Here is a 22,153-nt window from a genome sequence, read left to right as displayed (position 1 = left end):
ACACATTTGTTTAAAATTAGCGCATCAAGGGCATTCCTTTTTGGGGGGCCTGGAACTACCCAAACAGTCTCATTTAAAGGAGTGTGCTGTATAGTGGGGAGTGTTTATAGTGGCATTGGGAGCTATGCCATGTCCAGTTGGAAGTGAAAGCTTTAGTGTCCCCCTGAGCAATACCTTAAGCACTGGCACTTATGTATTTACAAATTAAGCCATGGGGGCACCAGGGCTCATTTTTTTAGAATCACAATGTATTTTTTTTACTTATCCTACTTTGACCCAAAACAAAAGAGTGAAAGTCAGAAAAGAGAAATACAGAGGTACGGAAAGATAGGAAAACAGTGACAAAAGGAGCAAGCACTGGCAAAGCCAATACGTTTTGACTTTGTTATTGGGTGCCAGCACACTGGTTTTACCAGGTTTTTTGCCCCAGTGCTGCTCATGGTTTTGGAGTTGCCAGTGCTTGTTGAAATGTGTACCAAGTATTGTCGAGGTAAAACTATTCCAAAATGGCGATGGTACATACATGACCCGTCAGCCATGTTGTAACTGAGTTTCATGTGTTCATATTAAACAAAACCAGGAATACAAATTCTATTGCAAGAAGGCCACGGTACATGTGTGAATGCTTGCCCATCATTTTGGAATAGTTTTGCCTTGACAGTGATTGTGACAGATTGCAACAAACATTGCTAAAACCACAAGGGTGCTGGCTCTTAGTACTGGTGAAAGACTGCTCACATGTACTCTTAACAGTACCGTGATAGCCAATGTCATTTTCTTTACTTATGTTGACCACTGTTGTGCAGGCCATGCAGCTTCTGATGTATCTAGCTTTACTTTCATGTTTGGCGGCTCTAACAGAAATCTCATTCAGTCACCTCAGAGTCAAGAAATGTATATTCCTTGTATCCTTCCTAAATGGAATTTCTGCCTTTCTCACAAGAACGCTGTAGATTTGCAATGACCTAACTGCTTTGGTTTCCATAAAGTGCATTCCAATGGCACTTTTATGCAAAAGTCTATAAAAAACGTATGCAAAGTGGGGGACAGTTAGCATTAGATGTTCAGTGTGGCAACAGGAACCTTTGTTGTTCAATCTTGAGATTTCACAGTTTGTTCATTGTTGCTTCCTAAACAAGCCCTCACTTCAAGTAAGCAGGAGAGGGGATTCTTTGTTGACACCAGACGGACGCATGCGGACATCATGCAAAGAGGGGACAGAGGCGCTACAGCTTAGCGGCTACAAAGGGAACTGAAGTTCCATGTAACCTTCCATGAAGTGCTATGGATTTAAAGAGTGCTCTTCCAGGCAATGGGAACACATTAAAAATCCAACAATCAGTGCCTGAAGCGGGCTGACCTTAAGTGCACAGTATGTTGTACTGTATTGGTAGCATGGAGTCTCCCACAAACAGCTGTCTCTAGGCGAGACCTGAAAATCAGAAATAAAAAAAAAAACTGCAAGAGTGAAATAGACAGGAAGTGTAGGTGGTTGAAGAAAGAGGCATGAGGTGGAATTAGGACTAGATGGCTTGGTATTCAGCAGCCCCAGCGTTGGGAGAGCTAGCAGTAGGCTTCTATGACAAACTCTCCCAGGATCCTCTTTGCAGTTTCTTGTTAGTTGCTCTGATAACCTTGTCAGGAAAGGTTAAAGATGGAATATGAGCTGGACTGAAGCTGCATACACCTGGACATGCCCACGGGCCAATATCTACCTAGACTAACTAGCCATCCCTTCAATATGTGTGCTTTGGCTACACAGACGTGTTACTTTGCTTATATGTAGATTCACCCTCAGGCCAAGAGGTATTACCTGCTTGGAATACTTAACGAGACTTACAAAGATATGGTACAAACTTAAGTAACCCATTCCAAGAGCGAATCTAATTAGGAATATTGATCTGCTGGCAAGGTAATTACAGCAGTATTAAGAGTGATCCACTGCATTTCTGCTGCAAAGGATGCAAATAGACAACGTTATTAGTTTTCCTGAGTGAGAGAAGCGAATAGAATAATGTAGAAAAAAACGAAGCCGAGAATATAGGAAGGTGGAAAGACACCAAAAAAGTGGACAAAATCTGCTTTAACAGGTTTGCAGCTTCACAGTGTTTTAAGCAAAGCCTGCCTATAAGAGGACTGCAATTTAAACAATATGGTGTAAAGGAAACAAAAAGCGCACATTTTGTTTGCGTGGGGAACTGTTTGCGCAGGATATGCAAGTACAAGTGGTGTTATGTTTATCACACCCAGAAATTACCACGTGTGAGAAACATTGCACGCTTTGTTAAATTCCAGCAGGTCAAACCTGGCAAAATGTAACAACAGAAAAAAGACCCAGTTTTTATGGGCGAGTGCAAAGCGCTCCATCCCATTCTGTAATCTCTATTTGGGCTTCAAACCACGCCTATGTCACGTCAGTCACTTACATTGGTTCGTGGGCTTGCCTTTTAAAATCCGCTTGCTTTCATTTGTGAAAGGCATGCATATGTCATGCCTTTTCCGGTGTTTAGCCCACCTACACAGCACCGGTAAACTACTAAAAACATACGAGGCTTGATGTTTTCAGCATGGTTCCCGGACTACTTAATCTGTTTGTTTTCCATGCAGCTGCATTTTACATAGTGCAATAGCCCTGCGTTTTTTTTTTCTTTACAACGCTAATAAAACTCGAGCTAATTCGAGGCCCGTTGCATTGAAAATGCATGTTCTTTTTACAGTATGTTATTCGCCAAAAAGTGAGAAAAGCGATAATTTTCACATCCAAGAAATTCTGAATAACTTGGTATTGGATTTTTATTGGCTGAAGTAAAAATCCATCAACTCATAATTAAGCCATTGGTGGGAAGATAGCAAGCAGGGGAGAGAATATCACAAAATGGCCAAAATTGCTGTATTTGGAACCCGGTTTCAGCCTCAGCGTCAGTTCTACATCCTGTGATTCTGGGCAAATCACTTAGGGGGTTATTCTAACTTTGGAGGAGTGTTAATCCGTCCCAAAAGTGACGGTAAAGTGACGGATATACCACCAGCCGTATTACGAGTTCCATAGGATATAATGGACTCGTAATACGGCTGGTGGTAAATCCGTCACTTTTCCGTCACTTTTGGGACGGATTAACACCTCCTCCAAAGTTAGAATAACCCCCTTAATGACCTTGTGCCAAAAAAAATAACGAAATAATGAACGTGTCCTTGTGTAAAGTAACTGGTGCTAATGTAAAGCGCTCAAATACCTTAGGGCAGAGTATGTACTAGATACAACTGCAAAAAAGGTTTTTAGACTAAAATTGTCCCCACAACTATTATGTGAAAGCTTTATTATGATGTCGCTACATACGACTTCAAACCTCCTCTATTCACAAAAGAACCTCCTCTAGTATGAGATGCTCTGGATGCACGTCTAGGGCCTTCCTCATTTCCCGCCTAATGTGTGAGTTTTTCAACTAACAATATGCACAGGCAGAGAGCTTGGCAGCTACACCTCAACTACACCCACATAATGGGACAAACTGGTTAGCAAGCCATCACAGAATTAGGACTCAGGAAGCTGGAAGAACCTAACTAACTCCAATCACGAGGTTGAGGTGCGTCGGCAGTTCGATCTCCTCACTAACCAGCCTCAACTGCACAATCCTTGGGAGAAATGACGCATTCAGCTGGGAGAAGCGCAACACTTACAAACAGATGCTTGGCGACTGTGAAGGGAGCAGGTTAACCAAGCATAATGTCTAACAGAAGCAAAAAATGGGTTTGTTTTTCACTATCTGCAAGCAGCAACCCTATGATTGGTACAAGTGGGTTCACAACAAAATCACATCTCTTATCTCAATATACCTTAAAAGGGGAACTAACTATACATAACACTGGAAGGCACTTCTCACCAAGGAGAGCACGTAGCCCTTTTTGAGGTTTTACTAATGAGTATAAAGAGCAAAGGTGTAACAGCACGTTGCATCAGGGCTTCTGAAATTTACTTGATAAAAACACAGCAAACCTACAGGACAGCAAGTAAAGTGGCTCCCAATACTTCCAGCAGAACCACTCACAAACTTGAATATACGTCTTGAAACACAAACCCCTTTCACCAGACCTTAGTCAGTTTCAATGAAAATACTTTAGTTCTGCCTTCCCATCCTACCTCATTCCTTCCGTGGATCTGTTTTGGTGGTTGTGGTAGAGCTGTGGGATGCCCAGCATGGCCTCTGTGAAGACAGCGAGGAAGCCTAGTGTTTCTACGAAGAGAACGAAGTCCAGGCAGAGGTAGGTGATGTATCCTGTCACCAGGGTAAAACTCAACACGCACTGAAGGTAATCCGTGAACCTGCTCCAGTGCCAAAAGCTGTTCATATCAAAATCTGAAACACGAAAAATAGCCCACAAAAATCAGTACATTACCCTGCAATAATTTATCAACCTCACACAATTTAAAAAAGCTGAAAAATAAAAACAGCCAATAAAATGTAATCCATTCCCATGCAACAATGCATTAACCTCACACAATTTAAAAATCTGAAAAGCAGTCCACAAAAAACAGTACATTCCCCTGCAATAATGTGTCAACCTCACACAATTTTAAAAAGCTGAAAAATAAAAAACAGCCAACACAATTTAATAAATTCCCATGCAACAATGGATTAACCTCACACAATTTAAAAATCTGAATAACAGTCCACAAAAATCAGAACATGCCCTGGTAACAATGTATTCACCTCACACAACAATAACGACAGAGATGACCTAAACTAACTGAAAAAGACGAAGAGCATTCGTCACATTTAACGTTACAATTCTGCAACATGGAAGGGAAAATTCCGAAGTGAGAGGAACATGACGGTCAGCTAACGAGCTGCCGTGAACTCCCGTCGGACGGATGTGACGCCAAAATCGCGCGATTGCATTGTGAGCAGACCGCCCCTCGGTCTCTGCTCGGGAAGCGGCAGAAGTTTTTCCCTGTCGGACTCACGTTTGTTTGTCCCCCCGGCCCCCCTGGGCGACGGCTTGAAGGATAGGGAGGCGAGGGTGAGGATTTCCTCATCTCGCCTTCGCGCATCGGATTGGGAGCCTGGGCGCTTGAGACTCGGGAAAGCTGCGGTAGCTTTTCCCCGTCGGATCCGCGTGTGTTTGTGCCTCCGGCCCCCCCGGGCGACGGCTTGAATGATAGGGAGGCGAGGGTGAGGGTTCTCCCCTCGCGCCTTCGCGCACCGGATTGGGGAACCTAGGAGCTCGAGCCTTGGACCTCCTGCTTCAGCGTTTCTTGGGGGTAGCCCCTGGAGCTGTGCCAGCGGAGCAAGGAGCAGCAAAAGACGGTGACAGTGTATTTTTGGCAGCTTGGGGGGGGAGCCTGGGCGATTTAGTCCTTTGATTATAACTTGATTATAGCCTGTCTTTAGCAGGCAGAGACTGTTAACAATATCGATGCCGCCTTCCCAGGAGTATTGGGGGGCTTAAAGAAAACGCATATACATGTGAAAGAGTTGCAAAATAAGCAGTTGCATGAGTTTTCTACTAGAAGTTTGTACTAGAGGAACTTCGTGCCTAAATATCGCGTTTTTCAGCTGCATATTTGCCAGGGATTGTTACGTTTCAGCGCTTGTTATTTTATAATCACAAAACCTGTGCAAAATTGGCTGCTTTATACAGAAGGGTGGTGAGACACAGATGGACACCAAAATTCAACGCTCTTGTATTCATGGTGCTTCGCTGTTTCTTGGAAGGGCTGAGAGTGTAAATTGTTGTTTCAATAGAGAGTTCCTCAGGTTTAAGGGTCTTGAGAAAAGAGGTGGGACATCGCTTAGATAGGTTCCCCATCGGGTGGGGGTACTTGGTCCCTCACATCTTGTGCTGTGTTTCCCTGGATTTCTAGGCGTTAGAAAGAGAAAGAGAGGGGGCAAGAAAGATACTTCTGTTATTGCGCTCTGTTAATTTAATTCTTCCTCTCTAGTGTTTTTTCCTTTTTCTGACTTTTGTTGGGAAAACTAGGGAGGAAAAACGGCGAACAAGAAGGGGGGGTCATTAACTACGGGGAGGGGTGGCGAGGTGTCTTGGAAACAGGCTCTAAACTCCAGTATTTGGACAGAAGCGGCAAAGGGTGTGCGACGTGGGAGATCTTATACCTCCCGCTGCTCTCTCCGTGGGAGCCTCCCGGAGACCCCGGGGTTCCACACCAGAACCAACTTAAGTGGGAAGGGGGTAAGAAAGGAGTGCGAGGGTGTTGGAACCCCGCAGTGCATGTCATTAATCAAGCGTCGCCCCAGGGGTGCCCGGGCAGAAGTCAACGATGTGATTGTGGCCAGGAAAAGTAAGCCCGGTACCCGTGGTGCAAGTGCTAATCTTCGGACTCATGTGTCTAGAACTACAATAACAGGCATAGCGGCCCTAGATCCTAAAATCTATGGTGAAGGGCCATCCCACACAACACTACTAGTGGATCATCCCTTACCCAACCAGGAGGAGAGTCAAATTGAGATCCAGGGGAGGTGTGATTCGTTGATCACAAGGTACTTTCAGACCACAATTCCTCCACCACAGGATATGGCAAACGTTAAACCGGCTTTAGGCAAGTTGGGGGTTTCTAAGCTAGTTGAAGGCGGTTCAGCTGTCGGCCCAGCACAAGAACTGTTAGATATGGAACCAGCTATACTGAGAGAGGGCCCTTTTAAGACACTACCCTTGCCGGAAGTTGATGGTAATTTCTCCAGTGGATCAATACCACATGACTTGGATGTACAGGCTCTGTTAATTTCTCTTACTAAAGAAATTAGAGGGAAATTCGAAATTTCAGAAACTAATCAAACTAGGATTCGGGAAGCCTGTGAGGCTTTGGAAAGTAAAATCAACCTGTTATCAGACCGGCTGGGGAAACTAGAGGCTGTGGTGGAGGCTCACGAGGAACGAGTGTTAGCTCAATCTAAGGACATTTCACAATTGAAACGGGGAGAAAAGATGTTGCAAGATAGACTGGAAATGTTGGAAAATAACATGAGGAGAAACAATATAAGGCTCTTGGGAGTTCCAGAGGGCTTGGAAGGGGAAAATATTAAGAACTATGTGATCTCCCTGATTAGGGAGGTCCTCCCCAGTATGGTAGGGATCAATCTGGAGGATGACATTCAGAGAGTCCACCGTGATCCTTTCAAGAAAAATCCAGGAAGGAAAAACCCCTGGAGGATTTTGATACATTTCAACACATACTCTATTAAGGAAAGAATCTTGTCCGAAGCCCTCAAGGTTGGGGCTTTTCCTAAGGGGGAATGGTCTCTTAGGATAAGATCTGATGTGTCTAAGGCAACGTTAGATAGGCAGTGGGAGCTGGGAAATTTTATGCGGGAGCTCCGTGAACTAGGGGCGACAGTCCAACTAAGGTTCCCGGCAGCTCTCCGTATAATGTGGAAGAATAAAATGTACAATATGAGAGACCCTGGGGAGGTCGGTATATTTATAGATCAGATTAAGGCGTCTCAATAAGACCTAGTGGAAAGCCCCCGTCCGGCGTGGGGTTCGAAGATAGGATAACAGGATGGTTATCCCAGTAGAAACAGGGAGGGTTCCTCTGGGGGGGGGGATGGGGTTTTGGGGGCATGTTGGTGGTGGGTGTAGAGGTGGGTGGCACGGAGAGTCGGGGTTTGTTCTGGGTTTGGTGGGTTGAAAGGGATAAAATAAGAAAGTCCTCATATGTTGCTAATATAGGTCGGGGGGTTGGTGTTCTTCCTTTTTTTTTTTTCCTTCTCGTTATGAACGATCATGCAGGGTATTGAAAAGTTGAGATTTCTCTCATGGAACGTGAATGGGTTAAGGGTGTCTGGTAGGAGGAGGAAGATCTTTGAGTATTTGCGTTTGGTTGAGGAGGAGATTATTATATTGCAGGAAACCCATCTTCACCAAACTGAATGGGAGACCTGGCTTAAACAGCTGAATTGGGTTGTGTTTAGCGTATGCTCTTCCCAAACTAGTACAATAAAAGGTGTGGCAGTTTTGATTAAGAAATCCATGAGGTTCAGGGTAGGAATAGTACATGCTGACCCTAGAGGGAGGTGGGTAGTGGTAGAGCTGTGTGTAGGCGGTCACTGGATTACAGTGTCGGGTTACTACGGGCCGAATATTGACGACCCATCGCCATTTCAAGACTTATTTAATATTTTACTCTCAGCTAGGTATCCAGTGGTGTTGGGTGGGGATTTTAATATATTGCTAGACCCTGCACAGGACAAGTCAACCCCCCGGGGTACGGTTAATTCACCTAAAACAAGGGCATTGGTGAAGCAAGCGATGCAGGATTTAGGCTTGGTAGATGCCTGGCACTGGAGAAGGGGAGAAGGAGATAGATATACATTTCACAATAAAAAATATGGGCATAGATCTAGAATAGATTTTTTTTTAATTCATAAAAGTTTATGCCCGGAGGTAAGAAAGGTAGCCCACAATACAGCACACATGTCAGACCATTCTGCAGTAATACTACATTTAGATATTAGGGTTAGTAACAGGACAATTAGGAGCACAATCAATCGTGCTCTATTTTTAGATGACGCATCAGTAGAAGTGTTAAAAAAAGATACTAGAGAATTCTTTCAGGTGAATCAAGGAACAGCAAGTTTGTGGTGTGTTTGGGATGCGTTTAAGGCTTTTATAAGAGGGAGGCTAGTTAACCTTGCAGCTTATAAGCACCGTGAAGAGAGGGAAAAGTTGGGAAACATGGAGTCGTCATTGAAAACCTTTCAGGTTGCAAGGTATAATGCGCCGTTAGAAGGGAAAACAGACTTGGTAATGGAGCTGTCTTGTCAAGAGGAAAAGGTCCGGTCCAGTCTAGATGCTTTTTTGGAAAACCGCTGTAGGTTAAAATGGGAAAGTAGTCAGTATGCTCATTTTGATTATGGAGAAGGTTGCAGTAAACTGTTAGCGTGGAAGGTTAAGTCAGACCTTTCCAAAAGGCACATTTTATCAGTCAAATCAGAGCCTACGAATCAGGTCTGTACGGAGCAAGAGGAGATTGAGGGGGCATTCGTATCTTTCTTTCAGGAGATATATTCAGAAAGTTCGGTTAACTTGGAAGAGCCGGTAAGAGAATTTTTAGATAATGTAGATCTCCCAGTTTTAGAGGAGTCGAAGATGCTCCTATTGAATGATAAGCTAAAGGAGGCTGAGTTGGCGGAAGGTTTAAAGGCACTAAAAAAGGGTAAGGCAGCGGGGCCAGATAGTCTCCCTAATGAATTATATAGGGCTTTGGGGGAGGAACTTACCCCATTTTTATTAGAGCTATTCAACTCTATGTTGATAGAAGGGGCCCAAATTCCCAATTCCTGGAGAGAGGCGACAATTTGCTTATTGTTAAAGCCGGGTAAGGATTCCACGTCTTGTTCCTCCTATAGGCCCATCTCTTTGCTGAACGCAGACTATAAACTTTATTCAGGACTTTTAGCCAAGAGGTTGGGGAGAGTCGTTGGCAATCTAATCCATCCGGACCAAAAGGGTTTCATGAAGGGGAGGCAGCTTCACGAGATAACTCACGAGTTATTTGCTGCAGTTGATTTGGCGGCCCATGAGAAGGTGCCACTGGTGATCTTGTCTTTTGATGCGGCCAAGGCCTTTGACCGTGTTAATTGGTTGTTTCTAAAGGCAGTTCTGGAAAAAGCGGGCTTGGGAATCCCTTTTATTAGGGCGATAGGGGAACTGTATAGATGTCCCCTAGCGAGAATTTTGGTCAATGGCCATTTAACACAAGAATTTAGGATCAGGCGAGGTACGAGACAGGGATGCCCCCTATCTCCTGTGCTTTTTAATTTATACATTGAACCCTTGGCAACTCTACTTCGGTCTTCTAAAGAGATTACCCCATTTCGAACTGGGGGATGGGAAAAAAAACTAGCCTTATATGCAGATGATTTGATGATATATACGAGTGATGTTAGCTCTACTCTACCTAGGGTCATTGCTTTGATGGAACAATTTGGTAGACTTTCTGGGTACAGCATAAACGCTGAAAAGACAGAAATAATGTGTTGGAATTTGTTGTATGCTTCCCCTTTAGTTAAACAAGAGATTAGATATTTGGGTATTCGATTAACACGATCTTAACGAGGTAGCTAAATTGAACTTTGATATAGTATATAGGGAAACCAAAAAACTGTTAAAAGCGTGGGCTGCTCTTCCTCTTACGATAATTGGGAGATCTAATATCTTGAAGATGTGTATCCTTCCAAAATTTACTTTTTTGTTTAACACTATCCCATTAGAGTTTGAGAAGAGCTGGTTTAAAAAACTACAAGGGGAGTTATCCTCATTTGTATGGGCTTCCAAGGGAGTTAGGATTTCTTGGAAGAAGTTGAGTAGAAAAAGGGAATGGGGAGGTATTGCGTCTCCAGACCTTTTTAAGTACTATTTGGCTTTTCACTTTAAAAATATTAGAGTTTTATTGAATAAAAAGTCTGAGCACGATTCAGTCTGGGGAGCATTAACGGCTCACCTTGAAGAAGGAGCAGATCATTTTTTATATAAATTTGGACACCCCAGTTACTTCAAGAAGGTTCGCTTGAAACTCCCCAGACATGCATGTAACGTTTGGATGCATTTTCGGAGGGCGTTAGAGATCCCTTATTTTTGTAGTTCAGCTCCCATTTGGGATTCGCCTGGCACTCCGGAATGCCTGATAGACAAACTATCAACTCCTTTGAGAACAAGTGGGGTGGAAAGATGGGGCCAGTTGATGGAAGGAGATGAAGTGTTAAGCTGGGGCGCATTCCAGGAAGGTACTGGTGGGACAGTTTCTAGATTTAAGTATCTTCAAATATCTAGTTGGGTAAAGTCCAGTCGAATTGGAGAAATAGGGAGGAGTATATGGGAAGGGAAGTTAAATCAGAGAACCATCAACAAAGAGGTTGCATTGTGGTACCACGCTTTGTTAGAAACATCAGATGATAGCGCTTCCCTCCCCTTGTCGAAGTAGGGAGCGACTTTTCCAACTTTAGATGTTATAACACTGTGGCAAAAGTCTTGTTCAATATTGTGGCTTACTACCAGTCCTGCGGGGCTGAAGAAAAATAATTTGTTCACACTCCATAGGGTTTATTGGACTCCGGCCAAATTAACAGCTATTGGGAAAACTCAGAAAAATTGTCCAAGGTGCGGGGATGATAAGGCGGATGATATCCATATGTTTTGGCACTGCGCAAAGTTGTTGGATTATTGGGGGGACATAGAGAGTATTTTTAAAGTAATCTTTAATGTAAACTTAGTTGTAAATTCAGCATTAGTGGTGTTTGGGGTGTGGGAACAAGATACAAACTATCAGAAATTGTCAGTTCAGCAGGAGCATTTGTTGTTCATATTAATTCTTCTAGCTAGGCGAGAAATTTGTCGTAAATGGATTGATCTCCTCTTCCTCCTCTTGTGTTGGATTGGCAGATAGCTGTAAATCGAATCTGTACACTGGAACAAAGGGGGCCCCTGTCTAGAAAAGATCATTTTTGGTTATATTGGGAAAATGTGTATCAATAACATATTATTTCTTTGTCATATAAGCTCCGTATACTTTTGAATTTTTAAAGTCCAATGATTAAGATCTCCCCCTCGCTCTCTGGAGGTGCTGCTTTGGCTATGATTTAAAGTGACAACTTTTGATCAATGACACCCGTACGAGAAAGTATAATCAGTAGATTAGAGGGGATGATCTACTGAGGTTTGGACTATGTACTTGGTGGCATGTTGTCGTTTGTCGTGCCAATGCCTTTCCTACTTAACCAAAGCAGGGGTGATGAATATGAGGACAAAAAAAAAATGGAAGGGAAAATTCCAATATCAACAGTGGGGAAACTAACAGAAAGGCATTGTAATAGGACACCAAAATGGCTAATTTGTTTGCTACCTGTTAGAAACACAGCTCCTTGTTAAATGATTGAGAAAGACAGAAAAGAGAGCTCTGTGCAAGACAGAAATATGATTACATTCAGAATGAATTCCACATGTAAGACAATTATTGTAAAGCCGAGACGGGGCCAGAGGGTAGGGTGGGGGGACAAAATTAATTAACTAATGTAATGAACTCTTATGTTTATTCCAAGAGCTACAAAGAAACACATATGGGCTAGTCAAAATAGAACCTGCGTTTAAGTTTAAGCCTAGTGCAATGACCATCACAGAGATTGTATTCAATCCTCCGAAGAAGAAAAAGCTTGCAGAGTACTAGTATGTTATCATTAATACAAATGCAAAATAGAAGTAAAACCAAAACACCTCTGGCAACAGTGGTAAGACAGACCTGCCAACTGACAAAGTGCCACTGTTTGTCACACGGTACCAGCAACTGTCATACAAGCACCGAGAAGAGACTTTACCACACGGTGGACACCAATGTCAGCTGGAAGCCCTTAAGGCAAAGTGGGTTTCCATTGCATGTGTGGATGCTTTGTGGTGATGAGGTCCATTACAGGTTTTGTAAGTCCCCAAAACATGGCAAGCAGCCTCAGGTATCTAAGGGTTATTGTCAGCATTTGCAAGCAATAACAGCAGTTAATTACCCTGCGTAGAGTTACGTGCACACAGTGAGGGAGGGCATCAAGCCGTTATTGTCCTGCAGGTATGTACAATAAGGCTAAGAGCACTCTAGTCTTGTGGGGAATGTAGCTCACGGTGTTTGAGGGTAAAAAAACTGCTCTTGCCCAGGCCTACAGCTGTGCAGCTCCTGTCCTTGTTTTTCACTGGATGGCCTCTCTGGTAGGCATGGTGCCCCCTTCCCCTGCTGCACAAAAAGGGCTGTAAACCTAAACGCTCATCAGAAGAAAATAAACATCACAATTTGTTTAATGTATATTTTTCAACTTTTCAATAGATGTTGGGGCTTGTATGACCCTTTAATTAAGGAATGGCGGGCCGGAACAGTGCAACAGAGAAACTGGTGTACAAAGAAATAGAGGCAGAGCAGCACCGCTGCGGAACTGGAAAGAAGTGTTTTCCCCACGTGTGGAGCCAAAAAAAAAAAATATGTTGGCGGGGTGGGGATTTGGCAGCCAATGACATGGGCGGGTCTACAAGACTATTCTATACCAGGTGGTAATATTGGTTAGAGTTGATCTCACTCATTCAATGGTGGTATGCCAGAGCTCTGACCTCACCTGACCCCTACACCCCCCGTCGGGGCACTTCCTCCCACTCCTTTGTAGCTTCACACAGTAAACTATATTACAAGGTTGAAAAGTCTGGGGAATTGCATTTGTTTGTATTAATTGTTCAGATTTGCTGGTGGATTATGTGTGCAAGGTTGATTACGGGTCCAAATGAAGAAGAGCTAGAAAAGAGTTAGAATAAAATCCTAATCACCCATCAAATACCCGAAAGGAATGTTTTTCATGTGTTGCCAACATCATCCAACACGATGGTGAAAGTGTCGAAGAATTACAGGAGTACAGACTGCAAATCTCCCTTTGTCCAGCTGAAAGCATGTGGGCAAAACCACAATCAGCAAGTGGTACACAAAAATGTACAACATCAGCTGAAGTCAGAGAGACAATCACGTTCAGTGTCAAAAGGTCACAAGAGGGACACCACAGCCAATGCTATGAGGAACGGGGAAGAGAAATAATTACAATCGCCTTCTCCACTCAGGTACACTTAATGATGCCCCTACCACATCTAGGCAGGGCCACAATATAGCACAGCACGTCCAGTTTTTGCATACAGCCAATTCTGCTTTTCACTATGGATGACAAATTTTCCAAAAGGAGGAGAACTCTTTTCTTTTTTCTTCAAACCTCCTATTTACACTCCCTTGCCCACAGGCATATAAACAATCCACCCGTTTAAATGCCGAATGGTTTTAACAACTTATTGTCACAATAAATATGTCAAACCTACTGTCTCGGTCATAACTTTTTATAATAAACAGATCAGGCCTCTAGACATGATCAGTAGCTTGTCACCAACCTAATCAGTACTTCTCTGTTAGGCATACGTTTCGCAGAAAACAAAAATGCAATACAACCACTCTTTTGCAGTCGGAGCACCAAACTTCTGCCCAAATTCTAATCTCAAGATGACCAACATGTGGGCAGAGCCAATGCCCCTTTCTCAGTATGGGTTTTTAAAGTCCCTTTTCATTTAATCACTTAAGGTACACCAACAGCTGTGCTGTCAAGGCAGACCTACAAACCATTTCAGCCCTGGGGGGCTGATCCAGGAGATCACAGGGGAGGCGATTTATAATGCAATTAGGAAAGCTATAAATGGTAAAGCAGCGGGCACAGGCGGGATTCCTAATAAAATATATATTATGCTCATATAAGAGATTATCCCCATCCGGGTTAGACTGTTAAATTCCATCCTACTTGACAGGTTACCATTGCCCGCGTCTTGGAATAAGGCAACAATTTCACTGATAATAAAACCTGATAAAAAAACCAATCGAGGGTCAGTCTTGCTGCCCCTTCTCTCTGCTGAATTGAAATTATAAAAACCTTGTGAGTATTTTGGCTGCAAGACAAAGCAGGGTAATGGAGGGTTTGAGGGGCTCCTACGTCAAGAGCAAAAGGGATTCCTCCCAGGTAGGCATCTACAGGAATTAGCGAACAGCTTGATAGGTTCTACAGGCTTGGCAATAGCATCAGAAACTCCCTTAACCATTTTAACACTTGACGCATCCAAGACATTCAGCAGAGTGAATTGGGAATATTTGATGGCCAACATGAAACACTTTGGGATAAAAGATGCATTTCTTAAAGTCAACAAATAAATCTATAACTCCCCAAGCACTCAAATGTTGGTGAATAATAATCTAACAGAGCAAATCAAGATACAGAGGAGGACCAGGCAGGGGTGTCCCACTTCACTGCTCTTTTTTGCTTTATATATAGAACCCTTAGCTGAAGGTTTAAGAAGGAATGAGGAAATTAAAGCTTCCTCTGTTGGCAGCTTCTCAAAGAAAGTAGTACTATCTGTCGACAATTTAATGGTGTATACCTATGAGGTAGAAAGTGCTATCTCGCAAACAACACTAGAGGTAAGGTTATTCTGGGAATTCTCTGGACACAAAGTCAATTAATCCAAGTCAGAAATAACTACCTGGAACCTAGATCAGGAGGGAGTCAAGCACAAAAGTGAGTTAAGGTATCTAGGAATAATAATTATGCAAGTTTTAGAGGACGTTGCAAGAGTTCACTTGCAAAAAGGGTGAGCAAGGAGGTGGAAAAGCAATTGAAAAAATGGCAGAACTTGTCACTCACCATCTATGGTTGGGTAAATCTGGTTAAAATGACCATCCTGCCTAAGCTCACCTTCCTTTTTGACAATATTCCCCTCAGTTTCGATAAGAAAGAGCCAGCAAAAATTCAAGGGGAAAATCACTTATATTTGGGAAGGAAGGACTGCTTCGGCTGTCCTGCAAAATACTTAAGAGATTGGATAAAAGGGGCTTAGGCTTACCTGATATACAGTTATACTGCTGGGCATTTCTGTTTAAAAAGTGCAGACTGCTTCTCCTCCACACCAACGAGTCAGCAGCAGGGGATACGCATAAAGCAATGTTAGCTGCCTATTCAACCGAGGGTTTCTCCTGCAAGTTCAGTGCTCAAAAGTTTTTCAAGAAAGTACGGCTGAAGTGCCTTCCAACTGCACAAGATTCACTTTGGGAGATACCTTACTGGAGTAAGTTTTTGCCAATTTGGGACTCTCTGGGAACTCCTGACTGTATGAAAGACCAACCCGTGAGGCGTTTGAGAGCATGTCATTAACAAATGGGGGCAAGAAGTGGAAAATTGTAAAGGGCTTTCGTGGAGTACCTGGCAAGAAATCACCAAGGGGGCATTGTCCAGATTTAAGTACTATCATGTGATGGTCTGGTTGGGGACCCAAAGGTGGAAACATGTAGAAACCCATGCAATGGAGGAGACTCTTCAGGACCCCCTCCGGAAGAAAAAAGAAGTAGCTCTTTGGTGGTATCATCTTTCAAATGCAGCAGATGCAAACATGAAATCACTGCATCCTGTCTGGGACGGATACTTGCAGGATGCAGAAATAAAGGATTTTGGGCAAGTATATATGAAATGTCATTATTCAGTGGTGAAATCTGCTGTATTAAAGAGGAACCACTTTTTCACTCTCTACAGAGCCTTCTGGTCTCCAGGGAAGGTAGCCAAATTCAGTGACATTGGTCAAGCATGGTGTAGGAGTTGTGGAGAGCAAGAAGCAGACAGTGTCCATTTGTTTGTTATTTGTCTGTCCCTTAAGGATTTCTTGGAGAAAGTGGGTAAGACAATTTCATATCTGTCAGGAGTGAGGTTTAGGGGTAAGCCCCACGATAATTTTATGTGGCGTACTGTGGAAGGAGTGGAAGGCTGCCAAGCTGGTAGCAAATCAAATGAAACTGATGTCCTTGCTGTTTCCCTGGGTGAGAAGAGAAATATGTAATCTACATTGTCAACCTCCACTTCCAGTGAATGTGTAACTCAGTTAAATGTTTCTACAAAATGGATAAGTGAAGCGAGGGGGGGAAAGGAGAATGTCTGATCTTAATTCTGGGGTCCAGCTGAACTGATGGCAGAAAACTTGTCTAAGGACTTCACCTCCTAAATCAGTATTGGCATGCGAGGTACCACGCAGAGCCGAACCAGAATTACTGACTGTCCATCTTTGACTCAAAATCAGTGCACTCAGGACGGTTTAGTTTACAAGACAGTTCTCTTTCTGACGTTAATTGAGGACAAAAAAAGGCAGACCTAAAGAAAGATAACTTTACGCTTATGGTGTCTCCATAATTCTTCACCACTGAACTGTCTCCCATTACTAAACTTTGATCATGACGCAAACTTTTGGAGGCCTCTGAAACGGGATAAGGCCTATGGCAGCGTAGTTGTTGCTATGTCACCATAAAGGTAACTGTGTTACTCTTTTGTCCTTGATTCCCCCAGTCCAAACACATGGGAAGCACTAGGCAGCTCAGGGCACAGCAAATAGGTTTTTCAGAACCTCCTGGACAAAATGGGTGCTTTGATAGGAAGCATCAAATGTGTATTCCTTATGGAATGCTGCTTATATATCTCTCTGACAAGCAAATGTCGCAAGAAAGCTAGGACTTGACTCTGGAGTGTATAGCCAGAGGTTGTGCATTGAACACTCAATGATGGGCTGGCCTATAAGTCACTTAGGCAGTGCCTGAAAGGCTGGTCTGACAAGTATGTGTGAGAGCCATTTTGTTTAGCAGTTTGTGGACCTGAATTATGGTCAGGTGGGGTAGTTTTATTGTTGATTTCTCTGATATTACCACAAACATTGCCTGTAGTAATCACAAATGCATACAGTCTCTCAGATCATGCAAAACAAACCATACAGCATGTCTTTATAAGTTCAAAACTGGCTTGATTTGCAAATATGGACACTTTTTCAGCTATCTGGTTTACTAACGAAGGGCACTTTTATTTTAGTGCCCTGCATATTTTTTGTCTCAGCCAGACACTGCCAGCAGTGGTGGCATTAAAGATGGCAAGCATCAGTGCCACCAAAATGTACAGGAAGAGTTATGCTACGGAACACAAGCCCCTGGTTATGTCAAGAAAAAACCGTAGCACATTGGAAAACAGGGTTGTACGGCAGGTCCTGAGCTGATTAAGCCTCCAGGCGGATGGAAATATCAATCTGGAAATAAAGAATGGCGAGAACATCGAGCACAGGCATTGATTCCTTGGAAATTTGAAATTCTAGCTCGAGTCCTAGGTTCCAGTAGATCTAGCAATAAAAAATAATTGTCATATTACATATTTAAACTCAATAACTTCCACATGCCAATCAGCTCCTTACACTGTTTGCACAATATACAAATAATTACAGCACTAAGGACAACGTCTGTGAAAGCACCAGATAAAATGAACAGGCTTATGAATACAACTATATACGCAAAACAGAGCATCAATTTTTATAAGGAATTAGCTCTCAACTCATCAAACTGTGGGAATTAAAAAATAAGATGAGCCAGAGAGCCCAAATCATCATCTCTACAAATGCAGGTCCTTTTGCTCCACAAAGCAAATTGGCAGAATCCCAACTGCCTCACACTGCTTCCATCTCAGCTCTCTATCTTTCGCTTCTTACTTGTCTAGTTACTTTTTAGTTCTGGATTTTGAAAGCACCACTTTCAAATAAACTTACTGTTAACACACATAGAGTAGGCTTTCCGTCTGCCCCTTTCAACCACTGGCGTTCGACAACCAGCGTCTTTCAGCCATTGTCGTGAGACTGTCAATCAGGTCTTAACTCAGTCCTATGGATCGTTCATCTTTTATCTAATGCTATTGACTTTTTGAGTATATCCTTCTACATCTCAAGGGCTTCCATTAAACTGTATGAAGGACTACTTTGCAGCAGCGGCTGCAGCAAATCTCAAGGGGTGGGGTAGGGGTTGGAAGGGCACAGGGAAGGGGGAAATAAAACATATATTTTTTTTTTAACATACCTGTTGCCACCGCCGTTGCATACTGCCTCGCTCCTCTGCTCTTCTGGTGGTTTCCCAGCAGTCTCTGGAACACCATCACAGCCTCCCCAGCCCCCGCCCCGCACAATCCTGGTGCTGCTCTCATGCTACACCTTGCATGAGAGCAGCGTCAGGATTGGTATGAGCGGCTTGGTCTGCCGCTCAGACACTGCGCTGGAGTCTGTGCAGTGTCTCCAACCCAGCCTAGCCAGGGGGGAGACGCTCCTTCGCCACTGTGAAGGAGCCACCCCTGCTACTTTGCCATAACAGATATTTCTATGAAGACCTACTGACTCCCACCCCTGTAACTCCCTCAAATTTGACAATGCTAAATGTGTTAGGACGTTAACACTAGACCGCGTAGCTTGTTTTGCTTTTCTTCTGCACAAATCTCCACCTGGCGTCCTCCAGCCCCACACAGACAGTTTAGTTCAACAGGGAAATTCCCCTGACCAAATATGCTGGATTGTGTGTGATAGGGGTAGACGGTTGAGGGGTGGGGAGAAAACATAAGTAGGCAGAGGAACAAGTGGCTCCTGGATAAGAAAATAGTTAAGGGGAAAGGAGGCAGACAGGAAGGTGCTTTGGGGTAGCCAAAGGACAGGAAGGGTGGCTCCAAGATTCTATTTAGGATGGGGGTTGATTATGCATGGGAAAAAGGGCCGGTTACATAGAGTCCCACAAAGATGTAGCTGGGCACTGTGTGGAGATGAAAGGAGACAGGCAAGTAAGAGTGACAAGAAATGTCAATATTTGTATCCTGAAATCATATGATTTCTTTTGTTCTCTTTTTGGTTAAAAGTTGAGGATTCTTTCTTTATGCCAGTTTATAGTCTTCAGTGCTTTCACTGTTTACCAACTTTGCGGAGCTTAATATAAAATGGGGTGTTCATCTGTTTTCCCTTACCAAACTGGAAGTAAAGCATGTCCTGGGGTGAAAACAGACAAACTTTCCCCAGTACGTTAAGTGCCAACCGAAATAGATTGGGTCTTATAAAAATTACGAATCTACTACTGGGGAGACGTCATAGGGTACCTAACATTAACAAATGAATTTTGTAGTATTTAAAGTACTCCTGTAGTACTTTCTCCTGTACTCTTATACACCTCTGGGAATTGGCCCCACAACAATTGGCCCCACAACATCCAAAATGGTAATTAAATGGGAATATCACATACAATTAGTACAAATAGGACTGTGCCCTCTTTGCACTTATACTAAGAGTGAAGGGCATGGAAGGGTTTGTAATATAGTTCTCCTGAAGTACTTTTTCCCATACTCATAAATACTTGTACGATTTGGCCCCAATGTTTATGGATATGTAATTAGATGGCCGTAAGGCCCTCGCGGGCTACTACAGGAACTGTAGCTGCTTGTGAAGGGGGCTATGAAATGTTGTGAGTGCGTGGTAGCTCTATCTAGTATCCCTCTGCACATAAACACACTGGTGAAACTGCGTTGACTACACATGGTTTCTACTGGTTGACATTCAGCTTTATGGACGCAATTATCAGTTGCTCGGAGAATTCCACTTACACCATGGAACACTGGGGTCAAAGGAAGTTTATTTGCTTATGCTGGCCTTTATAACCAGCAGACCGCCATTTTTCTGCTGCCTTAATCAAAGTCTAAAACCCTACCTTACATGGATCTAACAAAACCACTTGGAAAAAAGTGTGAACTGGGAGAGGATTAATTCCATTACTAAGCATGAACCAGTGCACAAAGAATGTTTTATTTGACGATCATGAACAAGCCCCCTTAAACATGGAAAAATACATTTTATTTCGTAGTAAAGGAAAATCACAAATTAAAACATACTTTTTGCTCAACTATTGCTGAAAAAAGGCATGCGACCAGCGATTTCCCAAAATTTCAAGGTAAATAACGCCCATTGATGAACAAAAAGGGATGAAAAGAACAATCTATTTGCAAAAAATAAAAAATAAACCTATAAGTTATTCTCATTAATTAGGAATGTATTGACAATCGGCATAACTTTTTAAGGATCTGCTGGTACTTCCTTTTGTACTAAAACAATTTCAGAAGAGAAATGTACTGGATTGAAACAGTGCGCTACAGCGTGAATTGAACATGACAGTACTGCCACCCACTGGTAGAAGAAGGTTCTGCAGAAGTTAACAAAACTATCAACATTTCTACAAGCAAATCATGTTCAGTCCTTTATGGAATGAACACCTGAGTACCGACTTGAAATTAAATGAGAACGGCCTCTCGTCTAAAAAATGTACATAGCTACACGACCTAGTCTCCTCTCCTGCAAAGAACTTCAGATGAAGGATGTAATAAGGGTCATAGATTACTGCAGACCGTATCTGTTTTACGGTGCTTTACCACTGCATACATACTCTTTCCCGTCATTCTTCATAAAACAGCAAAGCTCAACACGAGACGAACAACAAGGTTTCCTCTGTGACGAGAGAAAACATCAGAGACGGCGATAGAAACTCAGAATTACAACATATTTTGCCACAACTTCCTGTTTTTTTAGGTCACACTTGTACGGATTGTCACCTTATTTTTGCGCTAGTAATAATTTCTTATGAGTTGAATAGGGTTCCGTACACTACCATAATAGGAGAAGCATCTGGCACTTATTTGCTGCGATATGACATCAGTGAACTACCAAACGAATCGCACCTAGACAGGATGTCATGGTGGAGCCTCTTTCTGTCCCCACCAATAACCCCGCCCCCTTCTCTTCCGGCTGTAGGCCATTTTCCTCAATCTATCACAATTGACAATTTGGGCTGATTTGGACGGAGCTGAATACCAATAGTTCTGAGAGCTCTGTAAACACTTCTAACAATTTCCTATATTCAACCGAATTGGGCAACCATTCAAAAATATATGTTAAGATTAAATTCATATGTAATGCTGGATTCATAGAATTGAATAATACTTATATTCGTTTCAATTAGCAACATACAATGTAACGCGGCGTGAGAAAGTGAATTAACGGTGCAGATGGTGCAGCGCTCGCATATAACTACCTATAAACACAAACAAAACAGCAAAATCCACTATACATTTCCCAATAGTCTTAATAAGATACTAATTGAGTGGGATTGTCCCTTGCTCCGGGCTCCTCCTGAGTATCAAATTAAGTTCTTAAACCATATGGGAAAGCTCTGTCGACGTTTCAAACTCTTATTATTTAGAAAGTCTCTTCAGGATGCCGCCGTATTCAACTTTGAGCTTAATGATTCGAAGTGGTCAAGGTCATAATTCTAGTACTTATTCAAATAGCACATAGGATTGATCCGATATTTTCAAACTTGTATATAAAAGGTGCCCCAGTCACATCCGGCAATGCTGATTCAAAATGATCCGCATAAGTCCTGTTACTTCTGGTTCAAAATGCAATACTGGGCAAAAACTATATATCCAACTCCCAATCAGAGCTAACTGCTGCTGTCTGTGAGTACGCATTATTGATTACTTTAATTTTAACATATATTTTTGAATGGTTATCCAATTCAGTTGAATGTAGGAACGTGTTGGGAGTGTTTACAGAGGTCTTAAGACCGAATGGCATTCAGCTCTGTCCAAATCAGTCCCATATGACAATTGTGATAGACTGAGGACAATGGACCACAGCCAGAAGAGCGGGTGGTGAGGATATTGTGGGAGGGGACAGAAGGAGGGCTAGATGACAACTGTGATAGATTGATATTTACCCCTGT

General features: G+C 42.9%; 1 protein-coding gene across 2 annotated transcripts in view; it reads right to left on the bottom strand.

The window, feature by feature from the left end:
- The window catches only part of SLC66A2 (solute carrier family 66 member 2), a 298,272-nt gene that overhangs the window by 104,163 nt on the left and 171,956 nt on the right, over positions 1-22,153 (bottom strand). For both annotated transcript variants that reach the window (XM_069219778.1, XM_069219779.1), the window contains one exon: positions 4,139-4,355. In XM_069219778.1, the coding sequence (XP_069075879.1) occupies positions 4,139-4,355 (217 nt within the window). The remainder of the gene's footprint in view (positions 1-4,138; positions 4,356-22,153) is intronic.

Source organism: Pleurodeles waltl, chromosome 2_2 (genome assembly GCF_031143425.1).
Source record: "Pleurodeles waltl isolate 20211129_DDA chromosome 2_2, aPleWal1.hap1.20221129, whole genome shotgun sequence".
Classification (NCBI taxonomy): domain Eukaryota; kingdom Metazoa; phylum Chordata; class Amphibia; order Caudata; family Salamandridae; genus Pleurodeles; species Pleurodeles waltl.
This window is presented reverse-complemented; position numbering and strand designations above follow the sequence as displayed.